This window comes from Antechinus flavipes, chromosome 3 (assembly GCF_016432865.1).
Source record: "Antechinus flavipes isolate AdamAnt ecotype Samford, QLD, Australia chromosome 3, AdamAnt_v2, whole genome shotgun sequence".
Classification (NCBI taxonomy): Eukaryota; Metazoa; Chordata; class Mammalia; order Dasyuromorphia; family Dasyuridae; genus Antechinus; species Antechinus flavipes.
The window spans coordinates 568,342,894-568,366,885 of NC_067400.1; the positions used below are offsets into that span (position 1 = coordinate 568,342,894).

The 23,992-nt window shown below is 39.4% G+C and overlaps 1 protein-coding gene across 3 annotated transcripts; it reads left to right on the forward strand.

Annotated features, from left to right (window-relative positions):
• The first annotated feature begins 191 nt into the window (after positions 1–191).
• S100PBP (S100P binding protein) lies at positions 192–23,293 on the forward strand. Of its 3 annotated transcripts, none has more exons than XM_051987868.1 (7): positions 233–460; positions 4,513–4,636; positions 4,824–5,674; positions 5,950–6,038; positions 8,098–8,201; positions 19,844–19,943; positions 21,951–23,293. In XM_051987868.1, the coding sequence occupies exons 3-7, from the start codon at positions 4,826–4,828 to the stop codon at positions 22,093–22,095; spliced, it is 1,287 nt and encodes a 428-aa protein (XP_051843828.1). In that variant the 5' UTR covers positions 233–460; positions 4,513–4,636; positions 4,824–4,825; the 3' UTR covers positions 22,096–23,293. The 3 variants fall into 3 exon arrangements, with proteins under 3 accessions (XP_051843830.1, XP_051843828.1, XP_051843829.1); XM_051987869.1 differs by having other exon boundaries at positions 233–404; XM_051987870.1 differs by lacking the exon at positions 19,844–19,943 and having other exon boundaries at positions 192–460; positions 21,951–22,067.
• The last annotated feature ends 699 nt before the right edge of the window (positions 23,294–23,992 follow it).

The window sequence follows — 23,992 nt, forward strand, 5'->3', positions numbered from 1 at the left end:
AGTTGCATCAGCTGGACTCCCGGAACATCTCGCGTAGCTTGGGACCATTCTTCCGCCTTTGGCCCGAGACAGGCTAGAGCAGTCGAAAACGGAGCACACAGATAATCTTTTTCTCGTCCTTCGTCGCCAATTTAGAGAAGAGAAAGGGCGGGGAAAGAGAGGGATTGAGGAGGCGGAGGTTAGTGACGCTTGGGGAGGTGGGGCGGACAGCAGCTTCTGCGCCTGCTCACCGCCCAGGCTGTTCCCTCTAGGAGGCGGGGCGGTTTCCTGCCAATCACCTGGCGTCAGCCCCGCCCCCAGTCGCTGCCGCCTTCCCTGCCCTTGGCCCCCACGCCCCAACCCCCTCGCCGGCGTTGGCCTAGGGGCTACCTCGCGGGTGGGCGAGGCCGGGGCTCGGGCGAGCGGTAAGATGGCGCCGCGGCCTATGTGAACTCAGTTTTGCCCGCCCCGGCTTCGTGAGGTGAAGAGCGGCGAGGGGGTGCTGACCCCTGGCCCGGGGAAGGAGGCTGCGCCCGGCGGTCCGGGACCCTCCGTGAAGCCCGGCGGGGGCGGGAGCGAGAGGCCCAGGCCCGGGGGAGGGGGGAGGGGGGAGCAGCCGCGGCCGGTTTGAGCCTCTCCTGGGGAAGGGCGCCCATACCCCTGCCTGCCCCCGTCCTCCAGAGTTGGAGGGGCTGATGAACCTGCTTCACCCCCAGGGGGCTGATGGCCTCGCCCTATTTGCGTTCCAGAGGTGGGGGACAGATGTCCCAGGCTCCTCTCTGCCTCCCAGAGATGGGGGCTGATGCCCCGGCTCTTCTCTGCTTCCCAGAGGCGGGGGGCCTGATGCCCAGGCTCGTCTCTGCTTCCCAGAGGCGGGGGGCCTGATGCCCCGGCTCCTCTCTGCTTCCCAGAGGCGGGGGGCCTGATGCCCCGGCTCTTCTCTGCTTCCCAGAGGCGGGGGGCCTGATGCCCTAGGCGCCTTTCTGCCTCCTAGAGATGGGGAAGTGATGCGCCAGGTGCCTTTCTGCCTGGCAGAGATGGGGGGCTGATGCCCCTGCCCAGTGGCCTCCCAGAGGTGGGGGCCGAGCGCCCTGCCTGTCCCCACTCCTGGAGCCGCAGACCTGGGCCTCTGCCGTCTCGGCCTGCCCGTGGGTTGGAGAGGCTGCTGGTGCCCCCAGCCGAATTGCACCCCAGACAGGAGTGGCTGGTTCTTTTGGCCCCAGCGGGCCGCCCCTCAGGAGTCTGTGTCAGTGGATCTTGGATGCCGCATCCTTCTCTTCCCACCTTGTGGGGTGTATGCATAATTATATGACTGTGGAGAGATCCTGGCTCTGGAGTCGAGGATTTGGGTTCAAATCTTACTTCTGAGGTGGATTTTGGGGACTTGGACAAGTCACTTAACTTGGGGTGAGGGCTTGGGGCGTCAGGGTCCTGGTCTGTAACAGCACTGTCCCGGCCTCTAAGGACCCTGGTGACTGCGGCCCTGCTTTGGACTGGGGCTACTCTGGGGGAAATGGCTGATGTCTGTCCTGGTGAGGCGAGTCTGCCCTTCGGGACCTGAAAGACTAATCATGTAGGAGTGGGGACTGCAGGTAGTGGAAGAAGCCCTGAGCTGATCTCCTCATCTAGGCCTTATTATTTAGTCCTGATGCCTCTTAAGTTTGCACCTGGAGTTGTGGCTAGTTGTGTGCCTTGGTAAGTCGTTGTTTCTCAGGTTTCTAGGGTGGTGATTGCTTAGGAATGTAGGACTTTAGAACTTGAAGGGACCTTGGTCCAATCTTATTTTACAGGTGAGGAAATGAGACCCAGCTATCTGGGGTCACACAGGTAGTAACTGTATAGCCTACCCCACAAGAATTGTAAGCATTAGATTTGTGAGTGTTTATAAAGTGATTTGCAATAGAGAAAGCATTTTAAAAATATATTTTTAATGGTTGATTTTGTTTTGACACAATAGACAGCCGCTTTGCCTCGCAATTCCCCAATACTTAAATAGCCTGAGTGATTGTGATTGATGGGAGTGTATTTTGGATAACAGAAAGGAAAGATGTATGTCCTTTAACAATACTATTAATTGCTGATGTTTAATTTAGTCTGAATTGTGTTGCTTTTTAGTAGTGATCTTACATTGCTTTTTCTTATTGACTCTGGAAGCATTAATTTATTTTAAAAGTTTTAATATATATGTATTTTTAACATCTGGTACTCCACCATGTAAATTTCATCTGTAAAATGAAATTAGATAAATAGCCCCTAAGGTCCCGTCTAGTTCTAAGTGTGATGCCTCCCCCCTCATAGAACCTTTCTTTGTAACAATAAAAAAGTTAAGCAGAATGGACCAAATTACACTTCAAGGACAGTACTTTTGTTTGATTTTGGTAAAGATGGGATTGATCAACAAAAATGCATTATCAAGCAGAAGAGGCTAGAAATCTGTCCTCTTATCCTATGTAGACCAATTTGAAAGTCACAATATGGGAGAAGGATGTTCTGTTGCTTTTGTTTTTGCTTTTCCCTTGACCACTGCTATCTATTCAATGGCTTAGCTTTTGCCTACAGGCTGATAGCCCTTAGAATAAGGAAGGTTTGGTTGTATCAGGTGCTACTTTGTTTTGGTTCTCTGGATAAAAACCATCTTTGTACTGTAAAGCAGTGGGTTTTCTGAAGTAGGATAAAAATAGAAAAGGAACCTGTTTCTGAGATTCCATTTGGGAGGCTGTGGAACAGAGAGAGGGGGTGGTAAATTGAAGTGTTAAGATGGGGGTGGACAGGTGGCAAGGGAAAGGACAGAATAGGGTCACAGAAGTGATTGGGAGCAGAGTAAACTGAAAGAAAGGATTCTGGGAATGGGAGGATTCCTTTCTCCTGAGATTTGTAAATGAGACTTTCTTCATTTTTAGATGAAGGCTATTTACTTAGTATTAAAAACAATTATGTTTATAGTATCCCTGCTTCTGGACTATAGAAAAAGGCAGAGAGTGATGTAATGCAATTATCTTCACATTTCATCCCTTTACTTTTATTTGTGAACTTTTTTGCTTGAATGTAGTAGCTTGCATTTACATAGCACATCACAGGTGCTTCTATTATCTTATTTGATTCCAACAATAATCTGGTGAATTTTGAAGGATGGTTTTCCTATTTCATAAGTGATCTGGAAATTGGGGCTCTAAATGGATAGAGTTAGGGTTGTGACTGTCAGATAATAGAAATAGGACAGGGACCTAAGCCTTTTACTATATCACTTGTCTTGATTTAATGACTGCACTTACAGAGTGGAGTTATAGATATACAGAAGTAGGATACAAATATATCAACTTTTTGACATCTCCTGAAAGGCACATACAGCAAGAGTCTGATTATCTATTGGCAAAACTTGTCCACTACCTCCTTTTCCTTTTCCTTTGAAAATATTGCTATTAGAAAGAAGAATGTCACTTAGCTCCTAGGTGCCTTCCCTCTTCATCCCTGTGACATATAAGGACAAGGATTCTCACACTCTCATGCTTGTGTTCTTGATGCCTAGCACACAGTAAGTGCTTAGTAAATGCTTTTAGCAACAATAGCAAATTATTCCCCAAATAGGTAAAGGAAAAAGTATTCTTATTTTTCTTTCTTTCTTATAGTTTTCTAAGTCTGTTGAAAGTGGGCAAAGGAGAGAAGGGATTTTAGAACTCAAGATGGAATTCTAGGTTGTGGTAGAAGGCCTCTTGAAAGTTTTCTGTAAGAAAATGCCGTTTTCCTTGATACAGCATTTTCTTAGTAATTCTTGCTGAAGCAGGAAGATAGTAGATATGCCATTCTATCTTTTTGAAATATAGGAATTGAATTGCAGTGTAGTGAAAGGTTTGATTCCTGTTATCTCTGTTATGAAATTTGTTTACAACATACTTTAAATAATTTTTTTCCAGTTGGATTTTTATGAACTTTGGGGAAAACATTTCAAGTTATTCTCAAAGTTGGGGCTAAGGAAAGAGTACTGGGGAGGGAGATAAGCTGGTGCCCTGATTATTTTTGCCAAGGACTAGTGATACTACTTCTGATTGACTGATTTAATATTTCTCTACCACTTGTTCTTCCTCTTTTTCAAAGCTTTCATTTGCATTAATATTCAAAGGACTTGAACTAGGGTCTCTTCACCTGCAGGCTGGTTTTCTTTTTACTTTTGCTTTCCCACTGTAGCTCCGTAAGAAGCAATGAAATGAAGTTAGTGGCTCACTTTCTTTTGCTTATCTGCTTTGTTTGGAAAAAAAAGGGTTCTGTTGGGGAGGGTAAGAGTTTCCTTGGGACAGTGATAAGAATTTTTTAAAGATCAGTAAAACATTTCCGATAAAGTAGTTATAATGAATAGAGCCTTGTTATATAACTCTTTTCTTAAAGGCCTTTCTTGTTTTCTTGACCCCCTTCTCCCCAATCCCAACTTTTTGATGTTCTCTATCAAGATCAAAATGAATAAGTACAGCATTGTTGCCTAATATAATTAACTGAGGTGAAAGTTAAGAGAAGATCCTTTAATTTTCTTTGTGTCTGCAGGAAGGTGGGAGTCAGTCATTTTGACATCTCCTGAAAGGAACATCCAGCAGGAGCTGAAACCTACTTCCAATTGATCTCGTGGCAGAGGCAGAGAGATTGTTGATTGCTTCAGCAGTTCCACACAGTACGGAAGACAGTCCTTTATGTTCTTCTGTTCTTAGTGCATGATTTAGTTATATTTAATGATAAAATCCCCAGAGTAAAAAGATTTTAGACATTTCAGAAAAGATGTTGTTTCTCCATAAATAGTGTTTGAATTGGCATAATAGAGTTCCAGTGTTTGGCTAAAATACTGCCTTTTGCTTCCCCAGATATGACCTGCTCTCTAGAGTCCTCTGGTGGTTTCAATGGCTCAAGGTCTGAGCAGACTAAAATTACCTCTCTCCTACCTAAAGACAATGTTCCTATCTCATCCTGGGGTAGGTTTGGACTGGATGAAGATGGACTAGATGACTCCTTACTGGAGCTCTCTGAGGGAGAAGAGGATGATGGTCATTTCAGTTATACAGAAGAAGAGATTCAGGAGCTCTTGAAGGATGATGACTCATTAAATGAACAGTCTCTGGGAGGATTACGAAAAGATACAGGTGGTGACCCTGAGAAGTTGGGAAGCTGTAGTTGTGCTTCGTTTAACTCTCCCCAAGATATAAATGTACTCTGCAGCTTGGGACCCAGAGCTGGGCCAGCTAGCATCCATAAACTACCTCAGATAAGTACCCCAGCTAGTCACGCACCTGCTAGCAGACACTTTGTGCCAGAAAAAAGTCTCTTGAAAATAACTGTTGTCTCACCTTTTAATTCAACGGTTTGTGATGATGTGCTTGGTCCAAAGAAGACTGAGTTTTCTTCCAAAGATGGATCCAATAATGCATACTGTTTGGGAACCCCCTCCTTGAAGGAAGATGTGAGTAAAGAAGATCATGGCCAAAATGATGGCAAACTTTGCACTAAAGAAACCAGCTCTTCTTGTTCTGTCTGGGAAGGGCCCCAGCCTCATAAAGCTGGCCCTTCTCAGGAGGCTCCTAGAGCAAGTGGGCCTACTTGTGAGGAGTCTGTGCCCATGGCTTCTCCGACCTTGGAACAGTCTCAGAGACAAGAGGTGGCCTTATCTTCAGGCAATGGTGGACACAAATTAAGTGACACATCTGTTCATTCAACCAAAGTAAGCTTGGTCCTGGATTTCTTTGCATGTTAGGAAAATTTATCCTTATGTTTCCCTTTGGACTTTTAGCTTGTCTTGTTCTCCACATTTGGCCTATTTGTAATTTGAATTACAAATCTTCATGGACATAGATCAATAATATAGATCAATAATGTCTCTTTGGCTCTTGCCAGTATCTAGGACATCATCACCAAAAGGCTTTTATTGTCATTACTATCATTTAATTTTGCTTTTCCTAACATTTCTTCCTTTTTGTGGTTTTATTTTAATGAAAGCTGGTCAGACTAGACATGGATTCTGAGCAGAAGGAAGGATATGAGAGAAGATTAGGCAAAGTCATTCCACTTCTACAGGCCAGAGCAAGGTAATGTAACAAAGTCAAATCCATTGTCTGTGATGCCTAGGGCCCCCTTCCCTCCTCCCCCCCTTCTATTTCTGGCACCTCTGCTCCACCCTAGTTTCTATTATTTCTCATCCTTTTTTACAGTTTAAGGGGAAATCTGGTCACAGTAAAAGGCTTAAATAGTAACAGAGGAAATATTAAAAAAAAAAAATGATAGCCACATTGGGAGGATGGGATGTACCAAAAAAATTAATTCTCCTCATGAAGAAATAAGTGTACAGAGACTAGTCTAACCCTTTTAGAACTGGATGATGCTTTGGGGGCAATTCATGCTATGAATGAACTGATCATCTGGGCAACACAGTTTTTTCTCTCCCTTCCTCCTTTTTATCCTTTCTTCCCTCCTCCCTTTGTCTTCCCTTCTTTCCCTCCTTTCCCTCCCTTCTTCCTTTTTTCCCTCTCTCTTAACTTCCCTTTCCCTCTCCTTCCTTGCTTTTCTTCTTTCCTCTCTCCCTCCTTCCTCCCTTCCTTCCTTTCCTTCCTTCTTTCTTCCTTCCTTCTTCCCTTCCTCCCTTCCTTCCTTTCTCCCTCCCTTCCTTCCCCCCATATATATATGTATGTATGTATACATACTTATTTTGTATATATTTATTTTATATATACTTATTTTGCATGTATATGTGTTAAGATACCTCAGTGTTTATTGGTTAGATTTCTTTCTTAACGAACACACTTTAAATCCTAATCACTCTGGGCTTTCATTGATTGACCAACTGTAAGTTTCAGGCCAAGCTTAATTGGTCATTGTTTGGGCTTTGATTGACTAAGAGTGAATGTAAATAACAGTTTCGTTTTTGATCCAATACTCTGAGGGTCTTCCCCTCCCAGATTAGATTTTTTTAGGTTTTTTGGTGACAAAGCAAAAGAGACCATTCTTTGCCTCATTTCTTTCTATTTAAAGATCAAGATCTCCCATTGCATCTAGGACCCTCTCCAGATGTCATGATCTATATCTTGCCACTGAACCCAGATGACTCTGGAGGACAAAGTGAGACTGGTGGATTTGCAAAGCCCACCCTCACTTGTATGCCGTAGTATCAGCTTTCTGATGTCATGATCCTCTTTGAGAACCAAGAACAAATAATACAGTTGGGTTGGAAAATCTTTAAGATGCCTTTTATCTGTAAAACCCATCTGTAAAGATGTAGGAGCCTTTTCTAATCCATGTCTTCCTTTCCCAAGAGATGGCAGTAGCAGCACGGTTAATTTCCTTGAGAAAGGAGGTTTTGGAATAAACTGTTAGCTTGCTTTCTAATTGTAAAGTCTGAAAACAATTTGCGTATTAACCTTTTCATAGCTGATGTAAGCTTTCGATTTGGTCCTATCAATATAGCAAGATCATGTGCCAAACAATCACTGTGAGAATTTGAACATTTTTTAGGGAAGAGGTAGAAAGTTTCTTGGTTTGTTTGTTTTTTGGTCAGAAAGATGAGGTTAGCAATGATTATATTGTTCTGCCTTATCTAGTTTAAAAGTCATTTGATAACCTGTCACTTTATATGTATAAAGAGGTGTTTTTTCTTATAACTCAATCATTCATATACCCAGGAAATTTGGGTACTTTTCCAATTTTTTTTTGTTTTTTGGCTGAGGCAATTAGGGTTAAGTGACTTGCCCAGGATTACACAGTTAGGAAGTGATTTGAACTCAGGTCTTCCTGACTTCAGGACTGGTATTCTATCCATTCACCACCTAGCTGTCCCTTCTTTTACAATTTTAAATCCCATTTTGATGAAATTCCTTGAGGTTTACAAAGTGTTATGGAAACATTCAGTGCATGTGAAACTCTTTCTGGAACTTGAATATTCTTCTTCTCTTTTGTTAGTAGTGAAGAGACCAAATTGTTTAAGTGCATCTGCTTTATTTTAAACTCTGACCTCAAGAAATGTGTAGCATGCTGCTAAAATCAATACTGTCTTCTGTCACTGGATCCTAAAGAGAATATTGCTAGTTGTATTGATGTCTTCTGTCAATACTGATGAACTATTTTTTTTTTTTTTTTGATATGCTTTGTTTTAAGGAGTAAGATTCAGACATTTTCGCAAACTGAGCTGGAACAGAAGAAGCAAGTTTACCTTAAGAATGTCATTGCTCACTTAAAACACCCTCTGGAATCTAACCAAGGTAAACAGGAATGGGGTGGGGAAGGTGCTGGGTCATTTTTGTTCAGTTCAGTGTGGCTCAGACTAGTGGAGCTGATTAGTTTTAATTTGCTGAAGCTTATTAGTGTGTCTTAACTGTATCCTTATCCACAGCCTAGAACCTTAAATAAAAGAATACTTCATTCAAGATTGTTTTGAAAGTAGCTTTGTTGACCAGTTTGGAGTGAAGATAATGCTTTCAATGCCAGTAAATGGAGATTGTCTCTTTTGTGGTTATTAACCAATGCAGACCTATCATTCAATAAAATTGATGTTAATGAGAATTGTTATGTAATAGTTGTATAACAGTTTATAGTTTCCAAAGTAACTTTTACTTATATTATCTCATTTGATTCTAACAGCAACTCTGTGAGATAAACAAGGCAGGTGATGCTAACCACATTTTACAGATGAGGAAAACAAGCTTAGAGAAGGAAATGGATTGACTTAACATCAGATGGTTAGTAAATGTCAGAGTTAAGATTAGAGCCCAGGCGTGTGGTCCTTTCTCCATGGCCCCTTCAGCACTGTGCTGTATCCGTATGATTTTGTGGACAAAGTTCCTGCTAGAAGTAGATGATTAAAGGTTGTATTATTCCATGGGCTTCATGGCACTTAAGGAATTTATTTTCCTTTTCTGGTTTGTCTGCATTGCAAAAGCTATCTACCTTGTTGGCACCAAAGTTAAATAAAGCTGTTGGAAGAACCAGGAGTAGTGGGGAAGGGACAGGCTTTGACTTGATTCGAGGACAAACCTCTTAACATTTATTGTTCTGAAGAGAGCTACCCGGACAAGGAAGAGGCTCTGCATTACCAGAGCTTGTCAAGCAAAGGTTTGGGGGAAGTGTTGGTTGGGAAAACTCCTTTTTCATATACATTTGGGATTAGTTCCTCTTTAGATATTTCTACCTCAGCCTATAATTAGGTAAAAAGCTATGAATAGTTTTCCAGGTCCTTTAAGTTGAGCTCTTCCCAATCTTATTCATTAGATGATATTGCAAGCTCACTGGGCTAGATTCAGCCTCTGGACCAGAAGAGGCTGTGTTCCAGTGGTGGTCATTTTTCTAATAGAAATTTCTAAAGGTGATGGGTGATAGAGGCCCTGTTAGGGCTAAACTGAAGGACCATATGTTAAATAGCTGATGGTCAGATACATTGTCCTAAAGTGGAAACTGTAATTTTCTTTTAAAATTCAATTTTATTGATGTTCCTTTTTTTAACCTCATTACTTCCTAAGAATTCCCTCCTTCACTCCAGTAGAAGGAAAAGTACAGTTTAAGTGAAGCTAGTCAACTCATTGGTCGTCTGAGTGTGTGCCACATTCTTTTTCCATCAGCTTTGCAGCTATTATAGTGAAAGAATTTAGGGATGAAGGAGGATAGTTGAACTGCCCATCATTTTCTACCAACAACTATATATCCATGGACAGAGCTTTCTGGTTTATGAATGTAGCATTAACAACACTAGGGAGAAACGTTGGTTGTTAAGTATCTCTGATCTATTCCTCATTTCTCTCGTACTATGAATACAAAATATTGAATGTTTAATGTGTTATTGAAGTCCTTTTGTTGTACTAGTTTGGAGGATGAAAAGCAAGCTTTTTCAGGGAGGAGAAGAAAATATGTAATAAAGAGATTTAATTGTTAGCTGTTTGTAAGTCATATATTTGGGAATCTATGTATACTACCTTGTGCTTGATGTTGTAGATAAAAAGAGGTGTGAGAGCCCTTATAGTCTAGTTCAGAGAGGATATAGAGATATATGATATGTGAAATGTATGAAAGAAATATAAGATTGCTTTGTTATTTAGATGGTGCTGGAATTAGTAGGGCAGATTAGAGCTGTGGAAATCAGAGGAGTGAGAGATCACTTTGGGCTAGGGATCATCCTCATGTATTTGTATTACCATAGCCAAGTAATTCACTTAGCAGTTATTCTACTTATGATTTTTTTGTATTTAACTGAACCATAAGGCTTTTTGATAGTAAACAATGTTTGGACACACAAGTTTGTAGTGTCAGTTTCATAATTTATCCAAAGACAACAAGAAACATCACTTCATGGAACACTTGACCATCTGACCTTGCAGTGCTTTGATGAACATAAATAAAAAAAAAAAAACTACTGTGAAGATAATTGCAGCTTATATGCTATCTGTTGTAGAGGATGAAGAAGTAAAGAAATTCTGTGAAGAACTTGTCAATTATTTTTATATCTTTAATCTATACCTAAAATATTCAATGGCTTCAATATAAAACTTAAATGCAAGAGGAAGATGGTTCAAAAATATGTTGGGAAATGTGATTCAGGAAAAGAAATAACCCAGAACTTAGTTTCTTGAGAAGCTTTATGTCTGAATATCAAGAAGATATTGGAGGGGGGGAGGAGGGGAATTGATTAAAGAAGATACTGGGAAGCCACTGGATATGGCCATCACAAAAATTTAAGTTCACTGTATGTTAACAGAAAGTAATTGGTTCCTGATGACAGTTATTTTTGAGTCACTTGTGTACACTGATTGTTGTTTAGTTGGACCAAAAATCAAGATCGACAAAAAACTAGAAAAAAGCATGAAGATAGGAAAGATAATTATGTAATCTTGCTAATGCTAATCTGGGCTCTTAATGGGCTGTACTGATGTTGAAAGATGAGAAATGGATAAAAGTAAAGACATTGACCTAGATTTTCATCATTTTTTACAGAAGTTTAATCAAAGGCACTTTTCACACTGAGGATATCAAAATGTTCAGGAAGTACCCCGCCAGTGTAGACTTGCTCTTTGTGCCAGATGAAGAGTCATAGTACCAGGATAATACCTGTTTAGAATACAGATTCGTTCGTAAAACATGAAACTGGAGAACAATGGAAGATGAGCAATAGAACCTTTCACAAGAGTGAAGTGGTATGGAGAAGACAAATATGTGGAAGGCTTGGCATGAAACCCAAGTAGATTATATGATCCCAAGAACATTGGGAATGAAATGGAATGATTTTTGAAAACTGAAATGTCTTGGGGCAGCTAGGTGGCGCAATGGTTAGAGTGCCAGCCCTGAAGTCAGGAGGACCTGAGTTCAAATTTGGCCTCAGACACTTAACATTTCCTAGCTGTGTGACCCTGGGCAAGTCACTCAACCTCAATTGCCTTAGCAAAAAAAAAAAAAAAAAAAAAAAGGAAGAAAGAAAGAAAGAAAAGAAAATTGAAGTGTCTTGTCATTGATGACTGTGGAGGGCACCACCCCCATCCCTAACCCCCAACATTTTAACTTCAGTATCTGATATGAGGAATTGGAAATGATATTTAAGTCAGGAAGAGTGGCTCTCTCTAAGCCAAAGACACAAAGAAGAGAGCCTTGCAGAAGGTGATGTGGTGTAGAAGCACTGATTAAAGATTTCCAAAGTAGAAGGAAGAAATATTAAATCATGGGAGGGGGAATAATCACATGTAGTATTTTACTATGAAAAGCATATCAAAGGCACGTCAGCAACTGCCAAGCTCTATGCCTCTTTAGCTCTTTAAAATCTTTGAAGAGGGCAGCTAAGTGACATGGTGGATTGAGCACTAGCCCTGGAGTAAGGAGGACCTGAGTTCAAATCTGGACTGAGACATTTATCTGTGACTGAGCAAGTAACTTAGCCCTGATTGCCATCGAAAAATCTTGCTGATGATCTATACCTATTTCAAGGATATTCTGGGTGAAAATGAAAAGATGGCAAACTATCTTTTATAGCTCATGCCAATCATGTATGATCAGATAGTTGTCAGCTTTCTGGGTAGTACAGAGGCCTGCAGTTTCAAATTAGCAAGTTGGGAGAAGACACTAGCATTTATGTTATCTTCATCTTCAGGTGTTAGCATTTCCAAGCTAGTGAGAAGGAAGGAATATAGGTCCTGGTGGTCACAAGTATTTTCTTTTTTATACCCCCCCCAAAAAAAAAACCCATTTTTATACATACTAGAGGTGTTTCAATTTTCTAGTTCTCTTGGGGTTTTTTAGGGCAGTAAGCTCAGGATCAGAAGACATCCTTCTAATCTCTCCTTAGGATATAAACCTAAAGTGTCATAAAAAAAAAATCTTTGACTTAGCCTGAATCCTAGCATTATCATAATTTTAGGAACATATCTTTCCAGGAATTTAAGGGTGCAAGGCAAAGGAATGAAATTGTAAATAAATTGTCTGGGCAAGCTGAAAATAAGTAAAGTGTCCTAAGGAGGTTTTTTTTTTTTTCCCCTCATTTTTTGTTTTTTCTGACAAGATTTTCCATGGGAACTGGCCTTGAAATGTATCCATTGGTTAAGAATATAGAACTTTTAGTTTTCCTCTCACTTGATTTGTTTCTAGCAAACAATGTCAGCTTGCTTGCTAGGATGGCATTTGCAGTTTTAAAATTCTTTAATAGTAGACATATTCTTTTAGCTATGTTTTGGAAAGTGATATGGACTACAGAGGCTGTACACTATGGAATTCCTTGCAGTAGTTACTGTTTTGTTGGGCCTGCTGCAATACTGCAGCACTCTACTAAAAGCCTTTATTTCCCTCCTCCCCTAGATAAACTTGTCAAATCATGTCTCTTTCCTGTTGTATTAGTGAGGTTGATGTTTTTTTAAACAAATGTTTTTATTAATGCTTTTCTTTCATACATCAGTATTGCTTCCAAGCTAAGCTAGGCCTACCTCTTTTTGCAGCTATAATATATCACCTCTTCCTTGAGAAGACAGAGGTATGCTGCCCTTAGTACTATCAGTGCCATAGCTTAGACTAGAGTTCTAATGGTATCTCATGAGGTTGTTTTCCTTATTTTTTGGTGGTCACTGTCTAGATTGTGCTGCTTATTTTCCTCTGCTTTAGTTCCTACAAGTTGAAAGTGATTAAAAAAAAAAAACCCAAGCACAAGACTTACATTTCTTTATGAAATTTCATCTTATTATGCCTATCTTTCTCACTTGTCAGGATCTTTTTGAATGCTTAGTTTGTCATCCATCTTAGCAATATTTCCTAATGTTATTTCAACTGCATATGTGACAAATTTGCCATCTGTATGTTCAAGTCATTGTTTAAAGTGTCAAATAACATAGGGCAAAAGACAGATCTCTGTGTATTCCATTGAGAAATTAACTATTGAGGTAGTAATGACTATTTTTTGGATTTGGCATTTCATTCAGATAGTGAGGTTGAACAGGTTTATGAGTGATTGTTGATTACATCAAACCACTAGACGTTCTCGGTGAAATCCACAGCCTACTCAAGATGGGCCAACAATCTCCACTGGAGAAACCAAATGGATTGTTTATTGCCTGACTGTCATTTACTTTTGGATTATTGGGTTCTTTTTGAGATAGTCCATCTGTATCTATATCCTGGACGGGCATTATAGATGACAGTGATTGGGCCCTAACTTAAAAAGGATGAAAAGAGCTGGCTGGTTCACATTTGAGAAATTGTGTAGTACTTTTCCCAATCCCAGGATGTTATTTGAACCACAAATCTATCCTTTAAATAGCAGTAGTCTTTCAGTAATATTTTGTGACTGGGGAATCATGGATTATCACAGAATGTGAAGAATCAGAATTGTGTATGACCCAGAGATATGTGGTGGGAATAAGAAGGCTGTAGCCTCTTACCAGGGATGACTTCGTATAATTGGTGTGAGGGATGTGATCCAGTAAATATGTTGACTCCTTGTATAACAAGAGCGAGAGAAACAGATGGACAGCCCAAGTGTTGCACTGATATCCGTGGAATACCAGTAGACTCAGAGGGAAGGCCTCAAGTGCGGTTGATCTTCTCTGGAGAACATGGACGAGAAGTGCATTGGATGTGAAGGTATGAGTGGGCTCTGATCTGCACTGTGAGGGAGAATACCCACTGAAGTTAGGTGATAGATTTTTTTGGTTAAGCTTGGCTTTTATTGCCTTGATTAATAAGATACCACATAAATATAGTTTTGCTGATTTTCATTGAGTTCATTGCATTGCTGGCTAAGAACCCATTATCCCTACATTCCATGTAAATGATACAAAAGACAAATTCATGTGGTGTGTTGAGGAAAACTTAGTTGGAACAGTATACTTGGAGTAAAGTAAGGATAAGGAGAAGTAGGAGATTGAGTACCAGGCAAAAGAGCTTAGACTTTTGTTAAAGAGGCAGTAGGGAGTGAAAGATTTAAAAATGGTATAGTTTATATCACCTCTGTTTCTGAATAGATCTCTCCTTCCCTTCCCCCTCCCCCCCAACTCAGTGAGACTTACTAGTAGATATTGAACCAGAAGATTGAAACTTAATATATTCTTTTTTCAGTTTTCAGAATATATGAATATATTTTTTTGAAATATATTTTGTTTTTACATCATTTATTTCCAAATATATCCCTCCTTTCTCCCTTCAGTGAACCTTTCTTTGTAGTAAAAATTTAAAAAGATTAAGGGGGAAGAAGCATTTTAGTAAGACCCAGTATATTGACTTCAAATGATATTTTATTCCATGCACACTCCACCTATGTAGTGAAAGGTGGGAGATACATCTTCTCAGCTCTTCTTTGGGATTAAGCTTGGTTATTAAGATTACACAGACTTCAGTTTCATTTACTGTGGCCATTATTATTTTGTTTTACTTCACCCTACTTCATCTTATATGGTTTCCCACATTTCTTTTATTTTTTCATATTTATAATATCTTATAGCATAATACATAATATTCTGTTACATGCATGTACTATGGTATGTTTAGCTACTTCCCAGTCAGTGGACATCAACTTTGGTTCCAGTTTTTTACTATCACAAAAACTGCCACTGAGATTATTTTTGGTACATAGAATCTAGCCTTTTCTTTCTTTTTTTTTTTTATTTGTCTTAGGTTAGCAGTGATCTCTTTGGGGCCAAAATCATAGTAATTGTTTTTTGTCATCTTTGGCTAATGCTCAAAAAATATTCCTATTTGATGACCTGCTTAACGCTAACCTACCTGATTCTAGTTTTGAGCAATACTTAAGCAAAATCTTCCCTTGAAGGTGGTTAGTCATATTTGTCCTATAATTCATTATGTAACATCTAAAAAGAATAATTCTCTCTCTCCCAACTAATTCTGAAGTTCTTTGCAAACTGGCTTTAATTCTTATCATTACCAGTATTGTTTTTTTCCAAAGCTTAAAAAAAAACGACCTTATTATAGTATCTTTCTTAGTTTATTCTTCTTGACCTTTTTCTAGCATTTGTCATTATTGACCATTCTTCTTTGTTACTTTTTCTTCCCATTGGTTTTGTGACACTGTACTCTCACAATTTTCCTATCCTTCTGACAATTCCATCTGTCTCTTTCAAAGGCTCTTCCCACATTCTAAATGTGAGCCTCCCCCGAAAAATTCTTCTTGGCTCTTTTCAATTTCTGCAGTCTCTCTTGGCAGTTTTAACTAATTTCATGCCTTCAATTATTTATTCTATTTGGTTGACTTAAAGATCACTATATCCAGCCTCAGTCTCTCGTCTAAACTTCAGCCTTGTATCTTCAACTAACCCTCTGGACATTACTGCTTTTTTGTCCTGCTCAAACTCAAGATGTTGTTGAAGTCATTCCTTTTCCTCTTCTTAAAAAAAAACAATTTTTTCTTAACTTTCTGTTGGTGATATTGCTATAATATATGGAATCATTCAGATTCCAAATCTGAATTATCTTTTATTCTCCCTTCCTTTTTCTCATCCTTTCCCCATATTAGGTTAAGCTTGGCTTCATAAAATTGCCCTGATTAATAACTACAAAAATGTAGTTTTAATATATTTAAAATATATTACTTAAAATCTTTTGGAATCCATTTTTCTTCCATTTCCCCTGCTGCCACCCTACTTCAATTTAATTAATCTTTCAGTTTTCATCTCTCCTGTCTAGTTCATCCATACCACCAATAAATAACTTTCCTAATATACAGTTCTGATTACTCTTCTACTTGAAAACCACTTCTCAGTCTACTTTTCAAGCCTTATCTCACATTACCTCAATTATTGAAGATGAATAGAATTCTTTTCTTATTCCTGATATCATTCTGTTTTTGCTTACATTTCTCTGTACTTGACATGGATTTACATTACTCTTCATAATCTGCCTGCTTTAATTTTCAGGGTCCGACTTGGTTATGAGTTCATCCATAAAGCTTTCCTGCAGTTCCTAGTTGTATGAGGACCACTTTTCCCTAAATCTCCTGTGGCATCTTGGACCTCTCTTTTGCACTTTTCTCACTCAGATTTTTATTATCTTTTTTTCGTAAATGTCTCCTATATTATTAGACTGCAAAGTCTTTGAGGTCAGGGACTATGTCTGATTTTACCTTTGTATCCTTGTGGCCTTTCACAGAATTTGGCATGCAGAAATTTAGTTTGAATTGTTTTTGAGTTGGCTTATAGGCTTATATATTATCCAGAATTTATTTGGTCATTTTCTAGCCCAATGTGAAAGTTATAATGATAATAAATCTGTATAAAATGACACTTTCAGAGCAAAAAAGTGCCCAGAGGCCATCTAATCATACCCGTATCTTTTCATGATCTGCAAGTGTATGGCAAGTGGTTGTCCAGCCTTGGCTTGCAAGCCTCAAGCGAGGTGACTCATTCTGCTTTAAGGAAGGACATCTTTGCATTAGCCCCGAATCTCCTTTCCTGTCACTTTCCCCCTGTGGTCCTGGTCAAACCTAAGTCCTCTCGCTAATGATACTTCTGATGCTTAGAGACAGTTTGTGAAAGCTGATGTCACAGACATCTCCAAGCTTTCCCTTTCTCCTAGCTAAATTCAACAGCAACAAAAAACACCTTAAGCCAAGACAATGTCTCTTCCTCAAAGTGCTTACATTCTTCTGGAACTGATGGATTTACAAAATAATACAAGATAATAGGAAAAAAGGACCAGTAGCTTGGGAGAGGGAGCAGGAGAGGAATCTGCTCAGGCTTGAAATGACCGAAATGATTTTGTGTCCTGGTTGTGGGTGCCATCTTCCTCCTATCATGTCGTGCATACATGTAGCTGTTTACATGTGTATCTCTTGTCCAGGAAAATGTAAATTCCCCAGAGGAGAGAGTGATTTCTTGTTTGGCTTTGTCTCTTTATCTCTGTTGCCTAGCATTGTCCCTCTGACATAGCAGACCTTGATAAAGTACAATAGGGTTGGATTCATATTCAGAAGGGAGAAAGGAGTCATTGGGAATCTCTCTCATGAGAGAGTTCCATTCAATCAGGGTTGCCTTCTTACAGGGTCCTGTGATGGTATTGGATTGCCTCATTTTCCAGGGTTTGTTTTCTGAACACAGAAGAGGTAGAAGATAAAAGGTATTGTGTATAGGATATCCCATTTTCAAACAGATCCTGGGTGACCACTTGTTGGATGTCATAATAGGCATCTCACTTATGGATTGGACTAATGGCTGCTCAAGGCTCCTCAGACTTTTTGATTCCGTGAATTAATCGATTAATTAGTAATTAGTAAACATTTTTTACATACCTGCTACATTCCAGGCGCTGTGCTAAGTATACAAATACAAAAAAAAAAAAAAAAAAAAAAGAGTCCTTGCCCTCAGTGACTTCACGATCTAAAGGGGGAAGACAACACACAAAAGAAATCTAAAAAGAAGAGGAAAAAAAAGTACCAGACTTAGGGCCTGGAAGAGAAGGCAAAGAAATTCCAAAGCAGACTATAGTCAGGAGAAAAATTATATATCTGAGCTCTCTCCTTAAAGAAAGTTTGGAATTCATGGCCCTACCCTCCAGTCAGAGAGACAGAAGGTAGTGATGAAGTAAAGTGCCAAGACTGATAAGATCTTAACAGGATGATAAGAGTAGCCCAGTAATTCCTAGGGTTTCCAGGGCCTGATGGAAAAGTCAGAGGACTCTTGTGAACCTGTTTTGTTACAGGTGGTAATGAGTAGAATAGAAAGGCATTGTTGTAGGGGGTGAATAAGTTCAATTTTTAACACAGTCAATACATGATCTTGTATAAGCAGTTTAAAAAAAAAACAAGCCAGCACAAATTGTATTTGCTTCTATTATTTGAGGGTTATCTGTCTCCTTCAAAGGCCTGAACTTTTGTAGATTTCAAGTAGAGTTAGCTAGATAGTGATTGGATGTAGTCAGACTAGATAGAAGACAAATGCTTTTATTTATGGATTATTCTGTTTGACTGTAAGCTCATTAATCTATTTGTATAACCTCTAGCTACCAAACTTCTGAATCACTTTTATAGAAAGGAAAGTTTTCAGAGAATCCCAAGTTAGGTAGAATATGCTGAATGTTCACCTCTGGATGGTTCAGTATCTTACAATCCAGCATGTTAAAATAAGCCTGCCATTCTTTCTTCCTTCTCTATATTGAAATGAATAAACTTCATCATGAGAAGTTTTCAGTTTAGCCTAAGTCTCTGCTGCTGGGTTAATAAGGCTGAAGTACCAGGTGGTGAGAGATGAGTGGGCTAAGGGACATGCACTGCAGAGAGTCTTGGAGCTGTCAGTGGTTCCATTTTGAGACCTTGGACACCAGGATGCGTGTACTTTGCCAAACCTCCCTTGGTGAAGTTTTGGCAGGATCACTGCAACGTGAAACCTTGGAAGAGTTTATATTTTTCTGAAAGGGCTATTTCTGCACAATTGGGAAGGCACAATTTGTAACCACACGCTGGAGAACAGATTCATTACAGAATCTGAATTGGAAAGGACCTCAGAGTCCATCTAGTCCAACATGTACCTGAATAAAAGCCCTTCTTTCAAGTGTACCCAACAAATCATCCAACTTGCTCTCACAGAGCTCCAGTGAGGGAGTTTATAAACGTATAGACTTTTGGGAGGTTTCCCCTTGCATTAGGTCCACATTTGTCTCTCTTCAGTTTCTGTTCCTCGCTTTTAGATCTGTACTCTTGAGGCCACACAGACCAAGTCAGAATTCTCTTCCCATGACAGTTTTTTAAATACAGGGAGGTAGCTGTTTTGTGTTTCCCGAGTCTTCTTTTCTTCAAGCTAAAGATCCCCATTCTCTCAGCCAACCCTTACAACCTGGAGGCCTTTGACCATCCCAGTGATCCTTCTGGACACCCTTCGTGACATTCCCAGACTGTGTGTGATTGGCTGTGTCCTGGCTTACGGGACAGCAGACATCTCTTTGTCCTCTCAAGGAAGCCCAAGTTAGTATTGGCTGGCTTAATGGCCTTGTCATGCTGCGGACTCATTTAGTTTACGTATTGACTGATTATGTAACTTGTCCGCCGCCGCCCTTCCCCTCTCCCCCCCTCCCCCCATCTTCCCCCAGAAAACTAGAGGGTGATGTGTGTTTGGAAGGATTCTTAAGACATTATCATAGACCTCAGAGAAATATCTAATGCATATTATGCCAAGGTCGTGTTGATATTCTAATGTGCATTATGAAAGTTTCTTTGTTCTGGGAAATCACTGTCAAGCTCCACTGAAAACTTTCTCTCCTCTTGGCTTTTGCTTTCCTTGGTTGCCTCTGTCCATGCAAGCCTTATGATAAGCCTATGAGTTGACTGTCCTTGGATACGTTACCTGGTTCCCACATAGCTGCTTTCTGAATACCAATCCAGATGATGATCTTAGACTCCAGCACATATAGGTGCCCCCCAAATATTGACTTTTGTGCATTGTAGGTACCTTAGGCGAGTTCTATGCTTTGATGGACCAAGTTGCTAATGTGGAATATCACATGCAGCACCAGCGGTGGCAGCACCCCTCAGACCTCACCATGAGGTAAGTAAGTGATTTGACTGAAGAGAAGAGTGGGACCTAACGCAAGAAGAGAATAATATGTCTTTTCAGGGTTATTGATTAATTTGCTCCAAAAGTGTTGAAAGATAAGAGACAGGACTATAGATAGTCTCCATCATTAATTGAATGGACTTGAATTTTTTGTTTTTGTTTTTGTTTTTGTTTTTTTCCAGGTTCTCTGGGCTCCCCATTGTGTCTAGATAAAGAGGTATTCATTCAGTCAACCGATTCTGGTTGCTTCTTGCTCCTCATAAAACTGTACAGGCATGCCCCCTTCATGCTTTATGTTGGTGATTGCCGGGCTTTTGGAGCATGAATGTACCACTCCCCTAATAGCTTTATTGCTGAGTTTTATTATTTAGAATGAAACTAAATTTTAAAGATCTTGACCTACACTGTTTCCTGGTTCATATTTGTACTCAACATCTCCTGTCCGAGTTTTTAGAAATATGAAAAAAAAAATGCCCCAAAGCTGTTTCTTCAGATGGGGTTGGTAGGTTTCTTTTTCTCTTTCTCCTCACCCCTTCTCTCCCGCCCCCCTCTCTCCACACACACACACACACACACACACACACACACACACTTAATAACATTTTTTTTGGTAGGTTTCTTTTTGATGATCTAAATGTCATTGTGAATCTGCTGTTGATGTGTTTGTAAGATGGATCCGAGGAGAGCTTAGGTTGTAGTGCTAGTTGAAAGGAATGAATGGGAAAAGTTTTAAGAAGGAAGAATGGATTGGCTGTAGTAGGAAGAAGCTGTAATAATAAACAACATTGATTTACAACAAGAGCCCCGGGTTTGATTGCCAGCTGTGCTGCTTGCTAGCTAAGAGACCATGGACAAGCTGTTAAATCTCTTTAGGTCTTGGTACCCCTGTACATAAAATGAGAATGTTTAGACTAGATCTCTAAAGTCTTTTTCAGCTTTAAAATCCTGTAAGTCCAGGTAAAGAGTTTGGATAGCTATTTATTATCTTAAAATATATTTTACTGAGGTTAGAGTTTTTAGATAATAATTGTTCATCTTCCTTTAATACTTTCTCATGTATCAAGTACTTTGCTTTCAGCAGCACTGAGAAATAGTAGTGATGTAATATGGATTATTCCTACATTTTATAGATGAAAACACAGAAACTCAGATAAACTATTTGCCCATTGTCACATGCTAGCAAATTGTAACTTAATTTGTTAGAACAGTAATTACTATTTGAAGTCAAGTTTCTTGATTCCAAGCCCAATATTTTTCCTTGATGTTACATAATGGTTCACATTTATATTACATTTTAAGATTTCTCGAAAACTCTTTCCTATAACATCCCCAATTGAAATGTTATTGTTATGATTTGTCTAAGATGTCATAGTTAGCGGATGGCTGATAAGGAATGTAGATCGAGGTCTTCTGCCTTTTAAGTCAAAAGTGTTCTTTCTACTTTTTCTCTTTTTTTTAGAAGGGCAACATGGAGAGTCTGCTTCAGTCCAGTGGAATTGGCCAATCCTTAAACCTGCATTGTAATGCTCACATGATGATTTACTTTCTCTGGGAAATTCTAATTTTAACTGTTGTGTCCTAAGCAACCTTCAATTGTGTCAAGACAGTGAGGTCCTTTTGGAGGGCTAGGGCTGTTGTGAGGAATGAAATAGATAATTGCTATAAATGTCCTTATGGTTTTTCTGTCTGTATATTGGTTTTCCACTATATGTAGTAAATAAGAGCATCCGAATGTTTCTATAGCACCTATCACCATAATGTCTAGGTGCTAATGTTTCTGTGGGGAGAGAAAAGAGCTATTGTATTTACTATATAAGTATAAAATAATAGCAAGAAGAGGGAAGTAATGTTTAACTTCAGCGATTGAAATGTTGTTTTCAGAGATTTTCCTAAATTAATGAGCTCACTAAGATGACTGCTATTCTTCTCTCCTTGCAAACCTCCATACAAACAGAGCACTTTCACCATTTGTCTTTTTCTGCTTTTTCTTCCTGGCAGAAACTACCCCCGATTCAGACAGAAGCCCCTACTGAGGTACAGCCTGACTCAGTGGGTAGACAGGAATTTGCGAAGTCATCGTCGATTCCAAGGCCTTGCCGATCAGTTCCAGCGCCCGCCAGTTGTCTCATCCCCTCACCTGTGAAGGAGCTGCCTTCAAGCACCCACCTCATCAGTACTCATAGCAATTTTTGTTCCTTTCTATTTGCTTTGTAGATTTCCAAGTAATTTTATTTTAATGAGAATTTTTTAAAAAGAGCTTTATCATCTTTTGAAAGTACCCATCCCTATACTTCATCTATTTTGAATGAGGTGCTTTTTGTTTCCTTTAGTCATAGTAAGGTGGTGTGTTAACGGTGCATTTTTAATAATTCATTTTTGGCTCAAGGGCACCTGTTTCTCAAGAGCCCTTATCTGGCTGAAACACTCAGCCTTCAGCAGAGTGACTTCCTACCTTACAAAGTAGAGATCCACTTCCGATGTCTAGAAGAGACCTTAGAGCTTTTTAAATGAGGCAGTACCAGCCCACAAGGAAGTGTATGTTAGCTTTAGTTACTCTGCAACTAACAGACTCAAATTTTTTTGTTTGTTTTTGAACTCAGAATACCTATCAGTATTTTGTAAATGAATAAAGCCAGGGCATTTCAAGTAAAGAGCATTTCAATAAAATAAGGCAAGTAAAGAAAGGACATGATAGAGCAAATTTATGAGCTCCCTCTCTCCCCTTTTCTGTACCTTCAAGATGCCATTGTCATATGGCTTTTCATTCCTCATTAAATAATTTGATTTTGCTTGCCAGTGTTTACAGACTTTTGCACCTACATCCTGTGACTAACTCTGGAATAATGCCTGATCAATATCTTTGGAGTGTGGTTGCATCCCCTTCTTAAAGAACTTTTTCTTTTTTCTTTTATACATATAACTATTCCCTAGGGCTTCTGCCTGGAACATTCCTATAACTTCCATGCTGTCTTGTGGAAGGACTACCTTGAAACCTTAACTGTATAAAACAGATTAGAAATGCAGATTGAAGGAAAGTTATTAGTAGGTTTTTACCCTCCTTAGCTTTAAATACAAGCTGTTGTGTTGTTTACCTTGATTCCCTATCAGGTATCAGCAATGGACACGAATGTCTTTATTATCATCCAGAGATACTTTTAGGGCCTGGTATGTCTGTTGGCCCTGGAGGGGAGCTGGAAGTGTCCCACACAGCAGATAAAGCACTGCACTGGTCATAGTCACTTTGGTGTTTAAAAATAACTTTGAGCTTTCCCTTGTCTAACCATTTGTTATTAAGCGTCTACTTTGTGTAAGACAAAATAAAAAGTTCCTTCCCTTATAAACACGTATTCATGATCATTTGGGAAAAGGGATGTGAGCACAAAAAAAAATGGTTACAAGAAGGTTCAGCAAAAGCAAGTAACACACAGATCTCATCTGATAATATAGTAGATTTTCCCCTCTCTCAAAGAGGGAGATAGGTTTTCAAAACAGTTAATATGGTAAAAATTAAATCTGAAGCCTTAAGCAGTATCTGATCTTAGGGCTCAGTATTTTGCTTGATAATGGACACAATTTGAACAATTGTTTTAATAACTTGAGTCTGTTGTCTGTTTTCTTTCTTTCTTTCTTTTCTTTTCTTTTCTTTTCTTTTTTTTTTTAACAATGGCTTCTGTTTTTGTGGTGCCGTTGAATTTTCAAAGTGCATTATTATGTATGTTGCCATTGGAATTTCATGACAATAGTGGAGGTAGGTATTGCAGGTTTTATTTCTATTTTTTGGATGAAGAAACCGAATCTCAAAGATGTAATGATTTGACCTGCAGTCACAGTAAGCATCAGAACCAGGATTCAAACTCTGATCTTCTGAGTTCCAAGTCTGTAGAGTTCTGGACAATACACAAAGAATCAGAATGCTTCAATTGACATAAATATTAAATGCTAACTTTGTAACACCAGGCACTGTGCTAGGTGCTGGTGACATAAGTACAGAGTAAACTATACCAAGAATAAAGCAATCCCTGCTCTCAAGAAGCTTAGTC